The sequence below is a fragment of the Aptenodytes patagonicus genome, chromosome 21 (genome assembly GCF_965638725.1).
Source record: "Aptenodytes patagonicus chromosome 21, bAptPat1.pri.cur, whole genome shotgun sequence".
Lineage (NCBI taxonomy): Eukaryota > Metazoa > Chordata > Aves > Sphenisciformes > Spheniscidae > Aptenodytes > Aptenodytes patagonicus.
This window is the reverse complement of record NC_134969.1, coordinates 1313901-1336587: the sequence shown is the minus strand read 5'-3', so window position 1 is coordinate 1336587 and position 22687 is coordinate 1313901. Positions and strand designations below refer to the sequence as shown.

The following is a 22687-nucleotide window of genomic DNA, read 5'->3' as shown; positions in this document are numbered from 1 at the left end:
TTCTGACTTGGATAGTTCTAAAGGTTGCGTAGGTTCCCTGCAAAAACGTTCATAGCTCCTGAACACTTGAAGTGAAGATGTGCCCGATGAGATTTTTCTAGCAACCCAACAGTGCACACTGGAAGCTTGCGTTTCTTAAGCTATTTACTTTTCAGTTAAAGACTTTTTTTTAGTATTGCATTCTTGAATCGCATTAGGTATTATAAATTAGCAAAATTTAATTAAATCTTACTGCATGTCCTGCTGCAAGCAGCCTAAGGCAGGTGTAGTTGCAGTGCTTGTGCCTGTGTATGTGGGTAGTATGAGAAACTAAAGCACCAAGGTCATCACTAAAATTAAGACATCCTTCCATGCAGAAGGCATCAACCTACCATGTTTCTGTTTGCTTGGTTAGTCCACTGCAGATTCGTGTCTGAAGGTGACACTTTGTTTTAAAAGATACGGTAGCATTCACAAGTGCTTTTAAATATTTTCTTTATTATTTTTAAAGTTATTTTGAACTGATTCTATATTAAGGATGTCTGAAACTTAAAAAGAAAAATAAAAAAACCAGCTGTAACTCTTGTTTGGGCTTTCCAAAGCACTGAACTTTGGGCTTTACCACTGTTTCCTCAAAGCTAGGGTTTTGCTTAATGAATGCTTTAAAACATAGTTCTGATGCTTTAAACTAGCTAAATTGTTGTTCTCACTAGAAGTGTTTTGTCTTCTGCCAGCAAAATAAATATTCTCCTCTGTTAACCTCTTTGCTTTTATTTGTATTTACAGTCTGTCATGAAATATTTAGCTTACCTATGAAACTTGCATCCAAAATTTGAAGTAGCTTTTGAGGCTTTTATTTCCAGTGTGTTGTTTAAAGCAGAACAGCCCAGTTTGAAAGTTTTGATGTGTTGTTCTCCTGAACCAGGTTTGTAAGTAAATAAACCGATTGGGTAAGATGTTACTATTTTCCTTAAAATGAATCTGTGGGTAAGCTGTTTTTTATTTGTTCTTAAGCCTCATTTCATCAGTTTTGCATATCCATTTTCTTCTATATTTGCTGAATTTATTGAGAACTAAAAGTCTAAATTCAGGCTGAGTAATCTGCTTTACATTTGAACTATTTTAGGGCCTAGAGACAGCTTTCTGTACGTGCATAGCTTGGTGTTCTCTAAAATTTGACTGCTTTCAACTGAAGTATTAACCTCTTTGATTTTCAGTAAGAGAACTGCTGTAATGTCTGTTTTATGAACAGGTATCTGGAAGAGCAGAAGACTGAGAATGGGAAAGACAAAGAACAGAAAGTAACAAATGTTGAAAAAGAAAAATCTAAAGAAAAAGGGAATTTCTCTGAGTTGGGATCAACAGATGGAAAGGCAAAATCTGACCCCTATGCATCCAAAGCAGACTCCGAGAAGGGATACCGCAGCAGCCAGTCACCCAAGCGCTACAAGTTCCGGGATGACTTTGACAAGCTAAAGGTCCCGGAGTTCCACAAGGAAAGTCATTATGGCAAAGAGGAAACAGATGAGCAGGAAAAGAAAGACAAGGCAAAGGGCCGAAAAGATTCGGAATTTGATGATGAGCCCAAATTTATGTCTAAAGTCGTAGCAACTTCAAGTAAAAGTCAAGAAGAGGATAGGCCAGGAAAATGGGAGGGCGTGGTGTTCTTGCCACCTGGAAAAGAGAAGCAAAGGAAACCCGATGAAATGGAGGAGGAAAGCTATTCTGAAAGATCAAAAAAAGAAGAGAGACCAGCATCCAAGAGAGCTGAACCAGGTCACAGGGGGTTTGTTCCTGAAAAGAATTTTAGAGTGACCACTTACAAATCAAGCCAGGAAAAAAGTTCTTCCCCCCCACCAAGGAAGGCTTCTGAGGTAAAGGAGAAACCAGGCACCAAAGTAGAGGGGCTAGCTCCTGGCAAATCCTCCTTTTCCATTACTCGTGAGGCCCAGGTCAATATTCGAATGGATTCCTTTGATGAAGATCTTGCACGGTAAGTATTTGCTATTTTTTGAGAAGCTAAATAGCGATTTTTTTTCCTGTTTCTCTTCCTGAGATCCTCATATGCTTGCCAAGTGTGAGGAAGGCTAAATAATATTGCATCACAATTTGCATTTTTTTTGGAGAGAGAGTGTAATTTTTTTCTGGCATTATAATACTTGTGTGACCCTTTTTTTTGTGGTGGGAGGTTAGAGGCGTTACCAGTTTGCAGATGGTGAAAGTATAGCATGAAGGTTAAACAACTTTTCCTAATCTTTTCTACAACTAGATGTAAGATTAGTTCAGAATGTAAATGCTTCTGCATCAGGTTCCATGCTACACCAGGCTCTGGAAAGAGTTAGGTACTCAACAGCTTCTTGCTGCTAGAAGCTCAGTGGTACGGTAAAGTTACAGTGCTGCTTAAATGACATTTGATTCTCTGGAGTGTGTTTAACTACTCTTATCCTCAACATAGCATTACTGAAACTCTAGGAAGCTTTGAGAGCCACTTCAGCATTGCTTCAAGAAATCTTAAGACAGTAAAAAGTTATTCCAGAAAATACAAAATACATTTGTACAGCAGTAGCCAGTAAGTGTTAATAAGCTCCGTGGGATGTTAGAGGTTAATATAGAATTTAGGAACAGTAGCAAAAGATCACAGCCAGCTAATGGTGTGAGAACGGGCTTGTGTTTCACAGGATGTCAGTGTTTAATACCTGCACAGCCCTCCAAATACAGAATAACAAGTGACCTGAATTATTACAGTAACCTAGATCAGTGTATTTTAGAGATGTTTAAATAAGCATCCTGCTCATGCTATTGAATGTTCTTAGGTGCCTTCATAATACTACATAAAAAATGTGGTCAGCTTCCAACTTCTGAAACATTAATCATCTTAAACTGCTTCCCTTTACCCTGTTCTTCAATTTCATGTGGTCTGTTCTTTTTCTAGTCCAAGTGGCATATTGGCTCAGGAACGTAAGCTGTGTCGTGACCTTGTGCACAGCAACAAAAAAGAGCAAGAATTTCGTTCGATTTTCCATCATATTCAGTCTGCTCAGTCTCAGCGAAGTCCTTCTGAACTGTTTGCTCAACACATAGTGACTATAGTCCATCATGTAAGAGGTAGGTCAGAAGTCCAAGTATCCTCAGATGAAGGTTCACTCCTCCCTTGCCCAGATAAGTGGGTTTCATGCACTCTAGTTACTGCTGAAAGAGTTGTTTTCCAGCAGTAAATAGAATTATATAGATGAGAATAGATGAGATACAGCAGCCATAGATGAGAATAGCAGCCCAATCGTGAGTCGTCTTTATTTACATGAATGACTTTTCTTCTGGAAAGGTAGAAGAGGCATTCTTGTTTTTACCTGAGCAATATTCAGATAGACTATGGCTTAGAATTTGTGTATTCTAGTGAATTTGTGACTCACTTGAATAAATTGTTAATTTCAAGATTGAAACTGAAATTTGTCAGCAGCATTAGAGCGAGCTCATCACCAGTGTGCTTCATGAGTCCTGCATCTGAATTTGACTAAGCTGTAGGACTGATGTGCTTTGTCTTTTTTACAAAAACTGTATTAATATTTTGGCATTGTTTACTCAAACCCCCAACAGAGCATCACTTTGGGTCTTCAGTAATGACACTGAATGAACGCTTTACCAAATATCTAAAGAAAGGAATGGAACAAGATGCAGCTAAAAACAAGAAGAGCCCTGAAATCCACAGGTTGGTGCTATTAGACACTGTCTAACATTTCAGGGGTATTTCAGATTTCCTTCTCTTAAACTCTGGAATAATTCTGGAATAATTCAAGTATATAACTAGCTTCAGCAAAAAAAAAAAAGGAAAAATATGGGGAGTTTTAAGTACCTTTGGAAATATTTGCCTGCTTTAAATGACATTTGATCTAAAAACTTCAGATTCTTCTTACGAGCAAGATTATATGTGTGTACTTTCTTTACTTTTAGGAGGATAGATATATCTCCCAGTACTTTTAGAAAACATGGATTCTCTCAAGAGGAAACGAAAAGTTCCAGAGATCCTGGCTTCAAGGTGAACTGTTATTCTGATTAGTTTAATTCAACAAAATGAGTGCATTGGGCATGAACTTAACAGTGATGTTTTTGTTTAAATTACTCTCTACTTAAGTTTGTGTTTTTCTTTTAAGGATGGGCATAATTCTAAAAATGAACTACAAAGGGTTAATTTTTATTAAAAATGTATCAACAACCTTTGTGAAGTGGTTAGACTATGGTAAATGACCCCAAAGTCAATTGAGGTGAGCTTGAGAAAAAAGAGAGGATTTTTGGAACAAGTGCCCATGATGAGAGAAGAGACTTTTTGTGATATTTTTCTGCTTGTAAGTATTATTAAATCAATTGTATACATGCAATATTTCCAACCATGTTTTCAAAAAGACATGCATGTCAAAAAGAGGAAAGTAAAACTAAATACTTATCTAAACCAAATACACTATTAAGCAGACTATAAATTTTGTTCTAACAACTTACTGTACCATTTCTGTTGATTGCTGTTACTTTAACATTCAGCACTTGTTTTAGTAGATCCAGACCATTTCGAATTTAGTGTATTAGCTTTTCTGAGTAGATGAATGTTAAGCCATTGCACTCACTGTAAACAATCGTAAAAATGGCTTAACGTAAAATGTTTGGGATTTTAACCTTTGTTTGTTCACCTTCATACATATTTACGTTGAACAGATTTTAAACAGTCCTGCTGAAACCTTACTTGTTTCATATTTGTTTTCAATTTTTTCCAAACACACTTGTGGCTTGACATGGACGATGGTGAGATGGATTTGATGGGCCTGAACTCTGAGCATCAGCTTGGCAGAGTGTATTATAAACGTGGTTTCCAAACAGCTCGCCAGCCTTCCGTGAAACAGACGTGCCCTCACAAACCCAAATAGGTGTTTGCTGTACCACATAAGGGAGCTGCTGCTGATTTTGTCACTTATCTGTCATCCATCGTGTTGGGAGCAGTTTTATTCTCAGAGTAGAAATTAAAGCTCTTTGCCTGGGGAAAGTAGAAGAGCAAAATACCAAAACAAAACGCCTGCTCTCACTCCTGCGTTATTTGACATATTTATTTAAACAAAAAAGTGTTTAGAAACTCATGTAAGTAAAAAATTTAATAGCTAGAGAATTACTAATCCTTTTGTGTTTAATTCAAGACGATTAATATGATGTATGTTGCATATCAAGTCATACAGTTCCCAAGATCAGTATTGTGTAAATAAAGTAGCAATCGCTGAGCACAGCCATGGAGGCTGTATGTTGTTGCTAGCAACATCGTGTACAGGCTTCCCGCAGACGTACTGCTACTCAGTTAAATGTTTGTCAGAACCACAGCCACTGTCAATTTGCTGCTCCTGTATGTGCAGTCAGCAGAATCTCATCCAGGTACCACTGGTCTTAAAGTATACGCAGGTAACACAACTTCTCATTTTCCAAAGAAACTATCTTAATCCATTATATAAGCAGAAATTTAAACAGAACTCAAAGCAAGCATTACCAGACTTTGTTAAATTAACAATGTAAAAAAAAAAAAAAGCTAGTTGTTGAGTGTTTTTCATACAGCTGGTTGGTTTTTGCTTTGTGAAACACCAGGGGTAGCTTGCATTAGTAGACTTGCTAGGATTATGTGGAGAAACGCATACAAGAGGTCTGCGGTGACTTCTTGGCATCTTTCACATGGTGCCTTCCAGTCGAGGGGGAAGGAGTGCTATAGGTGACGTCTGCCACAGAGTAAATCTTCTTGACAGACATATTAGTGGATACATATCAGTGGGATGTTGGCATTCTCCCAGATGCACTTCATTGCTGCATTTCAGTGGCCTCCATCTCTTACCACTTTGATCAGTAATCGCTATCTTGGGTATCTCCAAGCAGCGAACAGCTTTTGCTTCTGCCAAAGTACTGTTTCCAGACCTGGTGATTAAAATTCCTTCCAGGCTGCTAGATGATGTCTGTCAGCAGGATAGCAAGCATGCTGCTGTTCAGTGACAAACGTCCACGGGCTGTTAGACATTTTTGACATGCTGTAGTTCTGATACATAATCAGTTGGACTGGATTTCCAAGTTGTTCTCATCTCTCACTGGCTGTGGTGTACAATAAGCGTCAGCTTCTGTGTTTCTCCCTCCCCTATTACCAGGCTATTCTAATGCTGTTTAAAAGAGGAGAATAAAAGTTAAAAAGCAGTGATCTTAAAAAGCAGTAGGAAAATTGAAGTCTGACAAATAAAAACTTATTTTAACAGTGCATTATTTTACATCTTAAAATGGATTATTGATTAGTATTCAGATAAACTCCTGTTCTCCAGAAGTCTGTGCAGTCAATAGCAAAGTAATGGTGCTGAACTAGTGCACTGTAAACCTTTGTATTAAACTCTGCCCTCTTCCCTGCGTTTGTAGGCTGAAGGGAAATATAAGGACGACCCTGTTGACCTGCGCCTTGATATTGAACGCCGTAAAAAACATAAGGAAAGAGATCTTAAACGCGATAAATCCAGAGAATCGGTGGACTCAAGAGATTCAAGTCACTCAAGGGAAAGATCAACTGAGAAAACGGAGAAAAGTCACAAAGGCTCAAAGAAAAAGTATGTAGAAAACCTAATAGACATTTCCTTCTGCCTTTCATACTTCTGCTATTAAGGTTGGAGATGACATCGTGTACATACAGTTGTACACCTTTTGACACAAACTCCTCCAGTGGCGTGAATTATTCCTCTGCATGTCTTCTTGATATCGTTATATCTATCTGAAACACTAAGTAATTGTTAAGGGTAAATGAGAAGGCTCCGTGTGTCAGAATGGGTGAGTCACTTTTCCTTCCTGTTCCCGTTGTGTTGTAGAGAACAGCCATGTTTAAATGACTTCGCTTTAATGTTAATTTAATCCTTTTCTATTAGATTAATTTCCTGTTTTACTAGAACTCTGTAGATGCATGCTTATTTCATAGTAGATGGTACAAACACCTTAGAAAGAAGCAACAAGTTCTTTCTGGAGAAGACTTGGGACCTGTGTTAGAGCTGCATGTTGTAGCTGATCCTGAGCTCTTACTATGGCTTTTCCTTTTCGTAGTAGGAAAAGGAGAGCGTTGCATTGATAGGGGAGTGATAAAGAAATGGTTCTGTAGCAAACAAGTCACGACTGAGTTATTAACCTTGTTGGTGTCCCCCTCACCTCCGTTTCCTATCACTGAAACAGGAAACACCGAAGGGTACGTGAGAGATCCAGGTCCAGTTCGTCATCTTCGCGGTCCTCTCATTCAGTCAAAGCGGAGGAGTATCCTGAGGAGACTGAGGAGAGGGAGGAAAGCACCACAGGCTTTGACAAGTCCCGACTTGGGACTAAAGAATTCACTGGTCCAAATGAGAGAGGAAGAGCTAGAGGGACCTTTGTAAGTGTTCTCCAACCCCCTGCCCCAAGTATCAATTCCCAAAGCAGTCAAAAAGCGGCCGTTGTGTATTGCTCTTTCACAATTAAAGCAAACCATAAAGGAGGAACCACAAAGACATTGTCTGGTTGTGGATGATGAGCCAGAATATGATCGCTCCAGGTCTGGAGCACAAAGCAGAGGGTGCTAAGGATGTAGTCTGGGCAGTTGAGCTCAAGATGTATGGAGCAGAATCAAGCCTGGAAGCTTTTGTGCATTAGTAATTGCTGAGCAACCCTGATGGGCAGCATGATGTGCATCAGTCAGTTTGGGTTAGGCTACCAAAGTGACTCATCTGGTCATAACCACGCTTATTGTTTGCAATTCTTATGCCTTAGCTACGTAGACGTCTTACGTGCAGTGCATATTGTATCTATCAGATGCTTTCTCTTGGATGCTCTGGAAATGCCTCTACATGATCTTAAACAGCTTTATAGAAACTGTGATGCACTGTGTGATCAGATGAGCTAGAAAACCCTAAAATGTACTCTTATTTTCATGGTAGGTTAAAGGTGTTCTTGGATGGTTAGAGAAGTGATGTTGTATCTCTTGGTAGCCCTGGAAGCTGTCTGGGGGTGGGAGGGCACTGCCACCGCAACCATTTTACTTTTCTTCCATGTTTTGCTGTTGCAGCAGTTCAGAGCAAGAGGGAGAGGATGGGGCAGAGGCAACTTTTCAGGCAACAATAACAGCAACAGCGGTGGCAACAACGACTTCCAGAAGCGAAGCAGAGATGAGGAGTGGGATCCAGAGTACACACCTAAGAGCAAGAAGTACTACTTGGTATGTGTCTGAAGTACTGAAACATGTATATACACTCCAGGTATATCTGGCCTTAAATGCTTTAGGGGTGAAAGCGCCAGCTGTCATTAAACTATCTAATCCACCAGCTCAGGGCTTCATGTGACACTTCTTCACGAGAAGCTTCTGGCTCACAGCTAAAGAGAACTTGTTCCTGTTCATTGTAGAGTGGTTTGCCGTTAAGTGAAATCCTAAAGGCCAGTTAAAGAGCACATGTTTCACAGTATTGTGGGAAATGCAGCTTAAATCTGCTAGTCTGTGGTGCAGATGGCCTGCATTTCTTGGTTCTTCTATCCCCATAAAGCGTCCAGCTTCCTGGATGGGTTAGTACTGTTCCTTTTTATTTCTGGTGATAGCAGTCTGCTATACTAACAGGCATTGATCTGGGAGAATCCTGTCTGACTGTGTTCTTTCAAAAAGGGGCAGTTATAAACAGACACTCGTTTTTTCTCTTCCTGATTTGGGGTACTTGAGATCTCTAATCTTCTCATTAAATAATGCAGTATTTCAGTCTTGTACCTCAAACAAGAAAGCCTTGATTTTATTACTGCATTTTTCTCTGGTCTTGTTGAAGGCAGAATTGTAATTTTTGGGGGTATCTGGTCTCTACACTGCACTTAAAGTACAGTAATGGATCATTTTGAGCCCAGAGACGTGGTCCGTGTCAGCTTGTACCAACTGCATCTGCCTTAGCTCACACAAAACATTCCTGAAAGCGGCACGTGTTATTAAACTCCCTGAGTACCCAGCAATAAGGACCGAAGCTGCCGAAGCAGTTTGATTGGCAAGAAAGTAAAGGGGAAATGTGTAGAACACCTAAATCATGGAGTTGCAGAGCCAGCAATGGTACTCCAGGCCTAGACACCCGTCCCCTGCCCACCCCTAGATAGTCTATAGAGACCTTCCTGTCAGCAAGGACAGGTTGCCAAGCACAAAGAGCCTGTGTAGCGATTGTGCATTCTTGCCTGCATCTGCTGTTTTTCTTCCCCAAAACAAGCCAGCATTTCTCTTTAGATGGCAGTAGTCGCTGTGGCATAAACACGGCAATCCGGTTCGTGCTGCAGGGTTGCGTATCGCAAGCCAGAGTTTTTCTGCTCTTACACTGAGTAGTCAGTCTGCTTCAACTGATGTCACTGGCTTCCTCCTGTGCAGCACGATGACCGGGAGGGCGAAGGTGCGGACAAGTGGGTGAACAGAGGCCGTGGTCGGGGTGCTTTCCCCCGAGGAAGAGGTCGCTTCATGTTCCGAAAGTCAAGCACCAGCCCCAAGTGGGCTCATGACAAATTCAGCGGAGAAGAAGGAGAAATTGAAGATGACGAAAGCGGAACAGAAAACAGAGAGGAGAAGGACACCTTACAGACGACGGCTGAATAGCCGCAGTGTCTGCGTGTTTCCGAGAGCCCTGGCGGGAGGGAAGGGGTTCGGCACAGTGCTAGTGCTGGAGATTGTCAGGGCGATCCTGAAGTGCTGAGCAGAGCCCCGGAGAGGAGCTCTGAAACAATCCCGAAGTTAACTGCATTTCCAGAGTTAGCCTCCCTAAGTGTGGACTAGAACTGATAAATCATTTATGCTTGGATCCACTCGTGGAGTATATCTTCCCAAAGACTTACCTTCTGGACTGAATAAGGTCAAGTACTGGGTGAGATCCTAGATTTTTCTCTCGTCTGTGACCTTATTGAATGGTCGGTTATTTTTTTGGTAACAGGCTTTGAAGACAATGTGGATTTCGGTTTGTGCCCATCTTAACCCAGTAGTCTTGACATTTTTGTTTCTCTTTTATAATTTGAAATAGTAAAGGTCGGGATTAACTCGCCAGTTCAAATTTTTCTCCCCTATTGTGTATTCAGTTTTTTTAAATTCATACTCTACTTATTTAGGCCTTTACGTATATAGTAACATCAATTAAATGATAATTTTGGAAACTATTTTTGGTTCTTATAAATAAGAAAACAATGAAGCATGTGAATAAACATCTAAATGTTAACTCGTTGGGACCAAACTGCTATGATTTTTTTTAAACATTTTTTTATGTAACAGTTGAGTTTAGGGCCTTTTAAAAATGATTGTTTTCCTTTTATGTTGAAAGTTAACAAAATTAGCATGGTTTAAAAAAAAAAAAATTACACCCTACTTTTCACCACTCTTTGTGTACACTGTTAGGCCTGGTGTGTGCTGGAGTCCCAAACTGCTTGTAGGCATTTTGTGTATCCTCTTCGCGGCTGGTTGTGAACTTGAGTGCTCTTTCCAAGGTAACATAGTTTTCTAAGAAACTTCAGAATTCTACTAGGTTAAAAATATAAAAGGAGATGAGAATTTTTCAATATTTTTTATTAATCTTTTTATAAAAACAAAAGGCAAATCCCTCCTGTGCTGGTTAAGGACAGCTGTTATGATGTATTTCTTTTTATCTTCTACTTAAAAATATTCTGAAGGAGTTTGCAAATAGTTCCCTGGCTGAGTCAGTGAGCCTTCGTAGCAGGAGAGGCATGTCCATGCACCGACGCTCAGTGTGCACGTGCTGTAAAGACACCGCTCTCCCTCTCCTCTCCATCTCTGCCTTCCCTTCCCCAGGATTGCTGTGCTGTTTCTCCACACACACCAACTAGAGTTTGGTTTGTTTTGACTTGAACAGTTCCTGTTTAGCAAAGCCCTGAAGTTTGTTTATGCAAATAAAATACAATAAAATAAGTAGTAGGTGTAACTCTGCTTTGTTTTGTGTTCTGAGTCGGGGGCTCCTGTCGCCACACACTTGCCTTCTGAATTAACTGGTGAGGCCAGAAGAACTAAATGCCCGTGGCCAGCCCCAGGGCAGAGCTGCAGAAGAGTTGCTGGGAAGGGAGGCTTTAAAACGCGGTGGCCCTGGAAGAGAAATTGGACCAGGCGGCAGTTGTGGAAGAGGAAGCTCAACCCCCTGCCTGCGGGGCTGCCCCCACTGCTAAAAAGCAGCAGTTGCAAGCAGTTACTCTCCTGGTGCAACGCACAAGAGGTTCCCGTTTTCTACGGCTCTTCAGGTGGGGAGCGCTGCACTTGGAAGCAAGTAGAAAAAGTGCCATCGCAACACCAGGGCGTGCAGGAGCAGAGCCCCGAGTTCCCCCTCCGGGAGCGGGGCAGGGGCAGGCACTGCAAGGGTGGCGTTTTCAAGAGTCATGTTACTGCAGATGCAAGAGCCAGGCAGCACATGGGAATTTGTTTTACCATTAGCCTGACATGCTCTCTAAGTTAGTTGCTAAAAGCAACTGCTGGTTTTTAAGTGGTTAATAGACCTTTTAACCCCTTTGTGTTAGTAGTAAGGGGGGGGGGTGACAGCTGCAGGCCACGTTTCCCAGCCCTTCCGCCAGTAGGGATCGTGTCACCTGTGAACACGAAGAACGGCTCCATCCGTGCTCTAAACCCAAACTCCTCGCTGAAGATACGGCCCCAGGCAGCCTGTTTTTACGCCAGCACTAAACCCCAGTGCTTGTCAGGTGCGGCCGAGTAAGCTGGACATTGCATTTGCTGGTGCCAGGCAGTAAATGCTGTTCCATTGCTGCCACCTCAAAGGAAGATTGCTCCTTGCTCTGACATCTACGGGGGGGGATGCTGGGTGTGCAGCCTTCGTGGTGAATTTATGTGTCTGCCAGCACTGCAGAGACGCATTCCTGGCTGGTGTTGGTTAATGGTGTTGGCTAATAGCAGTTGAGACAGTAATGTGGGTTAACGGTTCATGTTTTCTTTCACACTTGAATTTGAGCCCTTGAGACAAAGGGCGCCCAGTGTTCCCGGCTCCTCAGCCTGAACAGCCAAACGCAGGGGAGAGCACGCTTCCTGCTCCCCAACGGAAACCTGCACCCCCCCCTCAGCCTCCTCTGCCCGGTGCTGATCCTCAGGCCCCCTCCCTGCTCTGTGGTTCAGTATTGCCGAGTCAAACGCCCTTGATCTAAAGGAATATTCATGCGGCCAGCCTGGACCAAGCGCTGGCCAGGACCAGCCGGGGAGCCCCGGGGTCACTAATGACCCCTCCGGCTGCCGTGCTCTGCGGAGAGACTTCAGAGGCACAGCCACACCAGCCCTGTGTGCTTGCGGTTTGTGGGTTTTGACCCCTCTGTGGTTTAGGTTTCACTTCCCTCTCTACACCAAAGGTGACAGATGCGCAGCCGGGTGCGACTCCTGCCTTAGTGCTTCGCTCCCTGGATCGGCAGCCTGTGCCGGCCCTGCAGCCGTGCCTGTGTCAGCCGAGCCTGTGTCGGTCGATTTTGGCTGCTGCCTGCACGTGCAGCTCAGGTAGGGATGCGCCGTGCGGGCAAGGCCAAGACCTCAGAGCTGCCGCTGGGCATGGCCATGCTGTGGGCTGCCTCTGGGTGCTGTCGTTCGGGCAGGGGGGCTTGGGGCTGCTCCTGTACCCGTGGGAGCTTGGGGTCTCTCCTCTCCCCTCGCCTCGCCTTGCAGCGAGGCACCTCCCTGGCTGGCAGGAGCGGTCGCAGAGCCATGAATCCCCTCCACGCTCTGCAGTGGCAGCTGGAGTTGGCTGCTTCTGCTAAATCCACCATTTAACAGCGATAGCCCAAGCCACCCCCCAGCCTTTCCGAACTGCCACAAGCACACGCGCCTTCCCCAGCTGGCAGCTGCCGAGCTCACCGGGCAGCAGCAGTGAGAGGGTTGGGACAAATTCCCTCTGGATCCAGGCAGCGATGCCAGGGGAGGTGGTGAATCACCTGTAGTGAAGGTGTGAGCGTTCAGAGGGTGTGAGTCAGCATCTGGGCAGGAGAGAGGCCACAGCGGTGTCTGTGCATCGGGTGGGATCACCCCAGAGGAGACCAAGCCCACGCAGGGCGAGCAGGTGCCCCTTTTTTCCCCATAACACTGCAGCTGCAGCCTCGGGTCTCCTCAGATGCCAGCGCCAGGCAGCGGCAGCACCGGCAGCCCTGACCGCCTGGCTCCCGAGCGTTACCGCTACCGCATGAACGCCCCTCAGCCGGCAGGTGCCCAGGGGGGGCTGGGGGGGTGCTGGTCCCGCCATGTCTGAGCTCACCCTGCCGTCGTCCCAGACAGCCCAGCCCAGGCGGTTCCTGTGTGGCTGCTTGCGGGGATTTGGCTGTACCAAAGCCTGCTGGCAGCCTCTGGCACAGCCGTGAGGTGCCGATGGAGGAGGGCAGCCCCGTGGGTTTGCCCCCAGCTCCCGGTCCCTTCCTCTCCCCCAGCCCTCTCTTTCCATGCAGCAGTTTTGTGACTTCCTCCGCTCCGGCCACCCTGCAGCAGCCCCAGCCCCAGCCCCGGCCTCCTGCAGCCCGGGCCCTTGTCACTGAGCCACCCTGCTGCCGTGGGTCCCCAGGCCCACCACCTGCCTTGGGCTCGTCCCATGTGGTGGTGGCTGGGGGCGAGCTGGGGCTGGGGTGTGCCAGGGCTGGGTGCAGGCGCAGGGCGGCCTGTAAGGGAGCTGGCCTGGTCCCGGCGGTGCAGGGCTCCCTGCGCTGGTTGTGCCACGAGCGGGGCCATCATGTGTGTCCCTGCGATGAAGCTCTGGGGCAGCAATACCACGGTGGGACCGGGCTATGCTGTGGGGCCGGCGGCTGCAGGCACAGCTCCCCATGGGCACCCAGAGCTGCGGACTGGCACAGCCGGGCCCCGGAGCTGCGCTCCCCGCCGGTGTTCGGGGTTTGACCGCGGCAGGGAATCCTCTCCCCGCTCTCGCAGGTGCCCGCCCCAACAGCGAGGCTGACACCGCACTGAAGCAGATGTCCAAGCCCTTCCCAGTGCCGGAGGAGAAGGTGGGGGGGGGGGCGGAGCTCCATGCCGGGGGCAGTTTGGGGCTCAGGGGACATGGGGCTCTGCAAGCCAGCGGGTGCTGCCTGGGCTGGTCCCTGGCTTGGAGCCAGGACTCTCGTGCCCTAGCGGGTCTCCTCTCCCACAGGCAGAGCCGCAGCTGGTGGCACAGCACCGGGCACCCGTCCTGCCACCAGAGCTGGGTGAGTCACCCGGTTCCCATGCCATGGGCCGGGGCCGTGCCCTGGGGGGGGGCTCGCTTGGGGTGCTGGGGGGACCTGGGGAGGAGCCAGACCCTGCGAGCCCCGTCCTGCCCTTCCCGCGCAGACCAGGAGCCGCAGCTCTGCCGGGCCCTGTTCGACTATGCCCCAGAGCTGCCAGACGAGCTGCCGCTGCGGCGGGGAGATGTCATCCGGGTCCTCAGCAAGGTGAGGGGGTGCAGGGACAGGGGCGGCCCCGGGGCTGGTCCCTGGTGCTGACACCTGCCCTGCCTACAGCAGACGGAGGTCGAGGGCTGGTGGGACGGGCAGTGCCGGCACCAGAGAGGGCTCTTCCCCAACAACTTCGTGGAGCTCCTGCCGGTGCTGGTATCCACGGTGAGTGAGGGCTGTGCTGGAACTGACCTGCCCATGCTGCCCCAGGGCTCATGCGGCCAGACCCTGCACCCTGGCGGGCTCCGCAAGGCCAAAGTCTGGCATCTGCGGGGCTGAGCCATGCCAACGGTCCCTGCCCGCGGTCCCAGCATCCTCACCCAACCCCGCTCTCCCGCAGCTGAGGCCAGTGATGCCATCCCGGGATGCAGAGTCCGGTGAGTCTGGCTGTGGCGGCCATCCGGCCCTGGGGGCCTCGGTGTCCTGTCAGGACGGCCAGGCAGCCCCACGGCTGGGTGCGAGGTGGGTTGGGGCAGCTGGGGGGCCAGCCATGCTGGGAGGCAGGAGAAGCCCTATGGGGCGTGGGGACACGGCATGGACCGGCACCGAGGTGTGCTCTGCTTCGACTTCCTTCCCAGCACGGAGCCCATTTCCTCCTGCGTCACATGCATGGTGTGGGGCTGTGGCAGCCGGGGGAGCCTGGCACGGCACCGCGCAGCACGGCCTCGTGTGCAGCCCCGCGACAGCAGGTAGGATGGAGTGGCCATGGCTCTGGGGGTCCTGCACCTGGGGACTGTCCTGGTGGCAGCAACTGCATGGGGCCACACTGCTCCTGGGCTGTGCTGGTGCTCCAGAACCTGCGGGAGCTGCCGAGGAGGAGCAGGGGCTGGCGGGATGCTGGGCAGCCCCAGGCACCACCGACTCCACGCCGCTCAGAGCGATGGAGCCCCAGAGCCTGGAGGGCAGCTCCCTGCACCCTCAGGGCTGGGCCCCCTCGTCCCCGTCCTCGTCCCTGCGGCCCTCATGGCTGTGGCCATCTCTTTGGGTGGATAAAACCCACAGGCATTCTTGGTGCCTGCGAGGCTGCCACAGTGAGGACAGTGCTGGTAGCGGCAGGGACCAAGTGGCATCAGGGCTGCCGGCCCGCCATGGGAACATGGTGGCCTGCCACAGGGACAGTGTGGCCCACCACAGGGACAGCGTGGCCCACCACAGGGACAGGGTGTCCCACCATGAGGACAGGGTGTCCATGGGCACATGCCTGTGGCCTGGTGCCCCATATCCTGCTCTGCTGGGGGGGCCCGTCCCGGTGGGACCCTGGGGCTCGGTGGCAGAGGGATGCTGCTGCACCGTAGGCAGCGGCGGGACGGCATCCTGCCCGCGCCGCAGTGCCGGCGCTCTGGGGGAGGTTTGCAGCTGCCTGTTCTGCCGCATGCAGAGGAAGCGCCGACCGCAGCCGGGCCGGGTGCAGGGATGGGTGCAGGGTTTGGGTGCAGGGCTGGCTGGAGGGGCGGCTGCCCCTGAATCAGCAGACAGGGCCCTGGGCACACGGTGCCGGGGGCGGTGGGGCAGAGCTGCCATGGGGCTGGTCGGGTCCCACCGAGCATTGCTGCCAGCCATGGCAGATGCGGGAGATGGTGCTGGTGGGAACCATGGGCCCAGCAGTGCCGTGGGGCGACATCTCCTACCAGTCCTGCCTGTGGGCGCCTCCTCCCAGCACCCCCCTGTCCCCACACACAACCCCGAGCCCAGGGCCTCTGGCAGGAGCAGGGTGTGGGGATGGGGGGGGGGTCAGGGATGGGGTGATCCTTGGAGACCGTGTCCTAGCAGGGTGGGGGGGCTGCCCTGCCCAGCCAAAGGGTCCCTGGGAGAGGGGCCATAATGAGGGTCCTTCCCCCTGTGCCTGACGAGCCCCTTTGCTCCCCGGCAGCCTGTAAGACAGCAAAGGACAAGGCGGGCAAGGAGGGGGAGCACCCAGGTGAGTCCCTGGGCTGGGGCCCGGTGGAGGAGGGAGGGATGGGGATGGGGACCTGCCCGGGACAGGACTTCCATGCCCGGGGTGGGTTCCCAGTGCCGGGGCATGGCCGCAGCTGGGGCTCCCCAGCGGGAAGCGCTTCCTGCCCCGCTCTCGCCCAGCCTTGCAGCGCTGCTGTGCTGGTCCCAGCCCCAGCCCTGCGTCCTCTCCCCAGAGCTCCTGGCACCAGTGAGGATGGAGCCGGCCAAGCTCCCTCCCAGCAAGAGGATGGCTCCTGCTCCCCCCGTCCCTGCCAAGGCCAAACCAGGACCCACGCTGGCGAGCAAGTAAGACACACATGGCCGTGCCGGGGCATCTGGGGGCCGCCACGATGCCCCCAGAGCCGGGGTCGTGCTGATGTCCGTGCTTGGTCTCCGGAGTGGGGCTGGTGTCTCCCCTGGGAGGGCTGAGCATGGCCCGGCTGTGCCGCTTTACTGCCTCTGCCGTCCCCAGGCCCGGCACCCCCCAGCCCTGCGCCTCGGCTGACGTGGAGTGGGGCAGAGCCAGCGACCCAGGTAGGCGCTGGGTGCTGGCACCGGGCACTGCAGCCATCGCGGGGCCATGCCCTGTGCCAGCGCCGGGTGCTGACACCCTCCCTTTGGCAGATGCTGATGGCTTCAATGCAGTGCCGGTCACCACGGCCAAGCTGAGCCATCCCACCGCCGCACGCCCCCGGGTGCCGGGCCAGCGGCCGCCCAGCCTTGTCCTGGGGAGTGGGGGGGGTCCCTGTGGGGGGGAGCAGCCCCAGGGGCCGCCCCGCACCGGGCTCTGCGCCCCTCTCCCCGGCACAGGGCTTGCACCTGGCCCGCCATGGAGCACAGAGGTGCCGGTGGTGCCGCGGCCGGAGGAGAGGCTGGCCCTGGAGGACCTGAAGGCCGAGGTCCGGTCCCTGCACATCCTCGTGGACCTGATGCGGGTCCAGCACCTGTGAGTGTGGACTGGGGCGGGGGGGGTGGGGGTGGTGGGTGGTGTGTGTCAGGGCGCTGGCGGTGGCGGGGGTGGTCCCCGGCGGCTTCCAGCTGCTCGCCATCGGGTCTGGCCCTGGCTGAGCCGTCCCTGCTGCATTGCAGGCAGGACCTCGAGACCATGCGGCTGGAGATATGCCAGGAGCGGGCCAAGCGCCAGGCGCTGCAGGTGAGTCCTGGGGCGAGGGGCTGCCCCTGTGCCAGGGTCCCGGCCACCCCCAACGCTCACAGCCTCTCCCCGCAGGCAGAGATCGAGCGGGTGAGGAAAGTGCTGCCCTGCTAGCATGGCTGGGGGCTGCGGCCGCAGTGGCCACCCCTCTGCAACCACAGGGGTGCAGGGCGGGCAGATGGCACGTGGTGCTGCAGGCATGTGCCCCCTGGCCCCGCTGCCCTCAGCCTGGGTCTACACCGATCAGGCACGAACGCCTGCCCCGCACCCGAGCACGGCTCCCTGCAGTGTGGTGTGGCCCCCCAAGGCTGTGCAACAGCCCCCAGGGTTATAGATACTGTTTAAAATAAACTATTTTGGGTACAGAGTGCTGCTGGGCTGTGTGGGTGCTGCAGAGGGCAGAGCCCTGGGGCTCTGCTGTGGGCTGCCATGTCCCTGCGGGGTTGGGCAGGGCTGGGCTGGTGCTGCCAGGCACAGGGGTGCGGGGGGTCCCACCATGGCACAGAGGGTCCTACCAGGGCTGGCTCGCTGCCGAGCCCAGGGCAGGAGCCTGCGGTGCTCAGCCCCAGGTGCCGGGAGCGGATGTGCCAGCAGTCACGGGCAGGGCTGCGGACTCCACCAGCCGGTCCCCCGGGCGGCTGAGTATGCCCCGCCACCCCCTGTGGCCCATCCTGGACTGGGGTGCAGAGGCAGGGCCAGCAGCACCTCCTCCTCCTCCTCCTCCTCCTCGTTCTTCAGCCCCCGCATCATTTCCCAGCCCAGCCCCAGCGCATCCTGGCCTCCAGCCACCGGCATGGGGCCAGGAGAACATCTGGAAAACATCTGGATCCTGCTGGTGCTGGGGACTGGTCTGGGAAGGAGCTATTTTTATCAAGCTGCTAGGAAGGGGGCTGGGGAGGGGGCATCAGGGGCCCCCCGCACCCCGCAGGGCTGGGCCGGTGCTGGGAGCATGGGCAGGATGTGGTCCAGCCCTGCGGGGAGCAGCCCACGTCCCCGGGGAGCGCCTGCTGCCTTGAGAGCCCAGTGGGGAAACATCCGCCCCAGTCCCAGCCCCGCCGGGAGGGCGCTGGGTCAGGGCCGGGCGGTGCCGGAAAGGGCCCTGGCTAATTTTAGTGGGGCCGGGGGGGGGAAGGGAATGGGCCAGGGGAGGCGGCCGCAGCTGGACCCCCCCCCCCCCCCCCCCCCCCCCCCCCCCCCCCAGCACTGCTTGTGCCAGCTGCTGCAGCCTTGGCTGCCCCGGCATGCAGGGCCCCCCTCGGCGTGCGGGGGCCCCCCTCAGGCTCCAGGTAGTGTATAACAGCACCATGTTTCTGGGGCAGGACCCCACAGCTTACACAGACATACAGCCCGACCATGACCTACAGGCACCAAGCCAACGGGGCTAGCGCCCGCAGCTGAGCCCGGCAACATCTGCCCTGTCCTTGTCTCTGTCCCCGCAGGGTCCTGGGGCTGCTTGGCTGGTGCCAGCAGTCGTACCAATGGCTCAAAGTGCATCGTGTCCCGCAGCGGCGGGGGTGAGTCTGGCCCCGGGAGTGCCCATGGCACCGGGGGACCAGCTGGCAGCGGTGCAGAGATGCTCTGGGGCAGCTCCTGCAACCCGGGGACAGTGAGCAGCCCCACTGTCCTCCCATCTCCTGGCCCCAGACGGGGTCCTAGGCAGCTCCCAGGGGTGGCACATTATCGGCTGAGCTACTGAGTGGAGCCGGGCACAGTGCCGGGGCAGCTGCCCCTGTGCCGGGGCTCAGTAGTAGTGGACACGGCCCAGGGTGCCGGTGCCAGTGCCCAGGATGTCGGGCTGCCCGTTGCGCCAGATCTCGCGGATGATGCGCTCGCGCTCCTCCAGCCGCTGCGCCCGCTCCAGCTCCTCCGCTGAGGCAAAGACATTGACAGCCAGCGCTCCATCCCCAGGGCCATGGCTCTCCAGCGGGATCTCGGTCACTGGCAGCAGTGACTCAGATGCCGCACGGTCAACAGTGTCCTCCTCTTCCTCGTCCTCATCCTCATCCTCCTCGTCCTCGCTGAGGTCCCTTGGGTGGGGTGGGGTGCGTGTGGGAGGCTGGCAGGAGAGGCGCAGCACCAGCAGGCACAGGGTCAGCACCAGCCCGAAGCAGACACCCAGCACAAAGTAGAGCCCAAAGCTCTCGGGGTTGGCTGCAGGGAGAGAAGAAGGGATGAGGGACTGGCCCATGCCTGCCGTGGGGCCTGTGGTGGCCCCGGGATCCCCCTGGGACGTCCCCACCGGTTCTGGGTGGGCTCACCTCGGATGTGTGCATATGCGGCCATGCTGTTGCTCAGCAGCTCCATGTCCCGCCTGCGGCTCTCCATCCTGCACCCGGTCACACTCAGTGTCTCTGGGGACGGCACGTACTTGGCATCTGTGGGACATGGCAGCTGAGAAAGGTGCTGCTGGGGGCTGGAGCTCCCCTCAGAGCCCCCTGTCCCCTCTGGGGCCATTCCTGCATGCGTCCATGCTCCGAGCCAGAGCAGGGACTTGTACCCGGTCTGGGCTGCTCTGGCCAGGGCCAAGCCCCACCAGGTGCTGAACCACACCCGACCCACTCCCACCGCCCTGCTGTCCTTCCCGTGGGACCAGGACAGATACGGCGCCTCCAGGACACTGCGTCAAGCAGATCTGCGGCACTGGGCCAGGCTTTCCATCCCGTGACCCAGCCACGGGCCATGAGGGCAGGCTCAGTGCTGAGCGGGGCCAGGGTCCCAGCACACCCCTGCCAGCCTGCCCGTGCTGGCAGGGCCACGGAGCACGTGAGAGCTAATGCTGCCTGTGCACATGTGCACGCACACGTGTGCTCCCCACGCAGCCCCTCCCCGTGCTGCTCCCAGGCCAGCTCCAGCCTCGGCTGTTTGCCATGGGGCCCCATGGCACGGGGGCACGGACCGGGCCATGGTGCAAAGGCCGCCAGGTCAGCAGGCAGCAGGGAACACTGCTGAGCTGGGGCTGACCCCACGGCCCCCCCATCTCCCACTGCGGCCCTGGAGCAGGATGGGCAAGGGGCAGGCACTGGCCCCGCTGCAAGAGGAAAAAGCTGCCTGCACCCTCCCAGCGGGGCCGGCCACGGCTCCCATGGGAACCTGCCCTGGGAGCTGGGAGGGGACATGGGTGCCTCACGCTTTCTTCTCCATGACACCCCATGGGGACGGGCTGCCTGAGCCCCCGCTGGGGTGCAGGGGCCAGCACCCACCTCCTCCTGCCCAGGGACCCACGTGGCCCCAAGCAGCTGAGCACCAGCCCTGACAGCCCAACCGCACAGCCCCTCACTGCCCCATGATGCTGGTGTGGGGCCGGGTCCCCCTCAGCTGTGGGGTGCCGAGGCCCCCAAGGTGTGGGGCTGGGTGCGGGGCAGGGCGCAGGCCTGGGCAGCGGGCAGGGTGGGAGGTGATGCAGCGCCCAGCCCTGGCAAGGGACGAGCTCATTTCCCAGAAACGGCTCCACGGAGGGAGGAATGAGGAAAGAAATGCAGAAAATGTGACACATCAGCAGAACCATTCCCGGACAGTCCACTGCTGCGGGGCTGCCGCATGTCCCAGGGCTGGGCCGCCCCTCGCGGTGGGACACCCCGAAACATGGCCAGCAGTGTCCCCAGGGGAGTCCCGCTGCCCTCCTCACTGCCAGCCCCATGCAAGGGGGCCAGCTGGGAGCTGCACAGCCCCGCTGTGGGGCTGGAGGGGCAGAGCCCCGCCATGGGGCTCCAGGGACCCCTGGAGCCCCGCCGGTGGCAGGGCTGCTGGCGAGGGCACCGCAGGGCTGGCTCCAGGGCCACGGGGGTGCTCAGCACCCAGAGTGGGCCGTGGCAGGGTGGAGGTCCGGGGCTGTAGCAGGCACAGGGTGTGAGTGAGCCTGGGGACAGTGGGGACAGGCGGAGGAAGCTGGGCCCTGGTGGGTGGTGCGTGCTGGGCAGGAGAGTGCTGAGTCCCCACCGCCGGAGCCGGGGCTGCCCTGGACCCCCGGGGGCACCAGAGTGGGATCACTCTGGGATACGGGTGCGTCTGCGGGCACAGCCCCAGAGCGCTCAGTCCTGCGTCCCCAAGCGCCAAGCCCTGCATCCCTGAGCCCTGCGTCCCCAAGCACCCAGCCCCAAGTCCCCAAGCACTCAGCCCTGCATCCTCGACCGCTGCGTCCCCAAGTCCTGAGCTCTGCATCCCCAAGCACCGAGCCATGCGCCCTCAAACCCCGTGTCCCCAGGCACTGCTCCCCGCGTCCCCGGGCACAACACCGGCATGCCTCGAGCAGGGGATGGGGTAGAGCTGTGACACCCCGCTGTGGCCATCGGGGCTGGGCGGACACAGGGTGCTGGGGGTCCCTCGGGATGTCCTGTCCACCCCATGGTCCCCTGCAGCCCCAAGCCCCGTGCTGGTGCCCGGGGGCCGGTGGGGCTGGTACTCACCAGGGTGGCGGGCGGCCCCGGAGCGGGGCGGGAAGGTGAGCGGCGGCAGGAGCCCGCTGCACTTTGGCTGGAGAGAGGGAAGAGAGAGAAAGGTCTGTTTAGCATTAACGCCGCAGCAACAGGAAATAGTTTGGAGGCGGCTGGCGGTCAGCGCTCCCCGCCGGAGCCAATGGCAGCCCCGTCCTGACGCTGAGCGGGGCGCGGGGCCGGGGTTCGTCCCGCTCCCCCGGGACGCTGCGCTCAGCCCTGCTGCGGAGCCGCCCCGGAGCGGGGAGCGGGGCCGCGGGCGGGTGGCTCCAGGCCCCATCCCGGCCGTGCCCAGCGCCCGTCTGGCAGGGCCAGGCCTGGCCCTCCTTGGGCCCAGGCTGGGCTGGTGGTGCTGGACCCCAGCTGAGCACCCTGGGCTCGCGGGGCTGTGCCTCGGCCTCGGCTTGGTGAAGCCCTGCATGTTGCTCCGCAGCCCCGCAGGGACGGGTGTGCGGGGGCTGCTGGGGCAGCCCCCAGCCCCGGGGAGCCGTGGGGCTGGGCAGGGTCCTGCCCCGGTCCTGGCTGACCCCAGTGGGACCGAGCAGGGATCGAGCAGCCCAGGCCATGGGGCAGGGGTCCGGCCCCACTGCAGCCCACCCAGCAGCTTGACCGCAGCACATGCTGCTCCAGAGGGGCAGCTGCGCCAGGCAGAGCAGAGGCTGCAGGCCGCGGGCAGGGGCTCTGCCCCACCTGGGTCAGGCCTGGACCTCCTTCGGGAGATGGGGCTCTGCCCCATAGCTGTCTGCAGTAGGCCAGGGGACTGCTCCGGGCAGGATCAGGA

General features: G+C 54.6%; 2 protein-coding genes and 1 long non-coding RNA gene across 8 annotated transcripts in view; 2 read left to right on the top strand and 1 right to left on the bottom strand.

The window, feature by feature from the left end:
- Window positions 1-10919, top strand: part of THRAP3 (thyroid hormone receptor associated protein 3) — a 34843-nt gene extending 23924 nt beyond the window's left edge. For 3 of the 4 annotated variants that reach the window (XM_076357310.1, XM_076357311.1, XM_076357312.1), the window contains 8 exons: window positions 1232-1972; window positions 2912-3084; window positions 3574-3685; window positions 3928-4012; window positions 6394-6578; window positions 7189-7381; window positions 8051-8200; window positions 9371-10919. In XM_076357310.1, coding sequence (XP_076213425.1) covers window positions 1232-1972; window positions 2912-3084; window positions 3574-3685; window positions 3928-4012; window positions 6394-6578; window positions 7189-7381; window positions 8051-8200; window positions 9371-9592 — 1861 coding nt within the window. In that variant the 3' untranslated portion in view covers window positions 9593-10919. The remainder of the gene's footprint in view (window positions 1-1231; window positions 1973-2911; window positions 3085-3573; window positions 3686-3927; window positions 4013-6393; window positions 6579-7188; window positions 7382-8050; window positions 8201-9370) is intronic. The other variant, XM_076357313.1, reaches the window with a different exon arrangement.
- Window positions 10920-16525: 5606 nt separating this feature from the next.
- On the top strand, window positions 16526-16999 carry LOC143169734 (uncharacterized). Its single transcript, XR_012996927.1, has 3 exons — window positions 16526-16629; window positions 16796-16857; window positions 16948-16999. It is a non-coding gene; the product is annotated as an uncharacterized LOC143169734 (long non-coding RNA).
- Window positions 17000-18763: 1764 nt separating this feature from the next.
- EVA1B (eva-1 homolog B) lies at window positions 18764-21984 on the bottom strand. 3 transcript variants are annotated; one of them, XM_076357222.1, is made up of 4 exons: window positions 21933-21984; window positions 21206-21216; window positions 19735-19867; window positions 18764-19627 (listed from the first exon to the last, which is right to left on the bottom strand). In XM_076357222.1, the coding sequence occupies exons 1-4, from the start codon at window positions 21982-21984 to the stop codon at window positions 19218-19220; spliced, it is 606 nt and encodes a 201-aa protein (XP_076213337.1). In that variant the 3' UTR covers window positions 18764-19217. The 3 variants fall into 3 exon arrangements, with proteins under 3 accessions (XP_076213337.1, XP_076213335.1, XP_076213334.1); XM_076357220.1 differs by lacking the exon at window positions 21206-21216 and having other exon boundaries at window positions 19735-19843; window positions 21904-21984; XM_076357219.1 differs by lacking the exon at window positions 21206-21216 and having other exon boundaries at window positions 19735-19851; window positions 21880-21943.
- Window positions 21985-22687: the final 703 nt, after the last annotated feature.

What these genes read in the sequence shown, in the direction of transcription:
- EVA1B (XM_076357222.1), bottom strand. Translation starts at nt 21,984, where the DNA reads ATGCTAAACAGACCTTTCTCTCTCTTCCCTCTCTCCAGCCAAAGTGCA. An exon ending in CGCATATGCACACATCCGAG is followed by an intron (nt 19,628 to 19,734) that starts GTGAGCCCACCC and finishes CTCTCCCTGCAG; the next exon opens with CCAACCCCGAGAGCTTTGGG.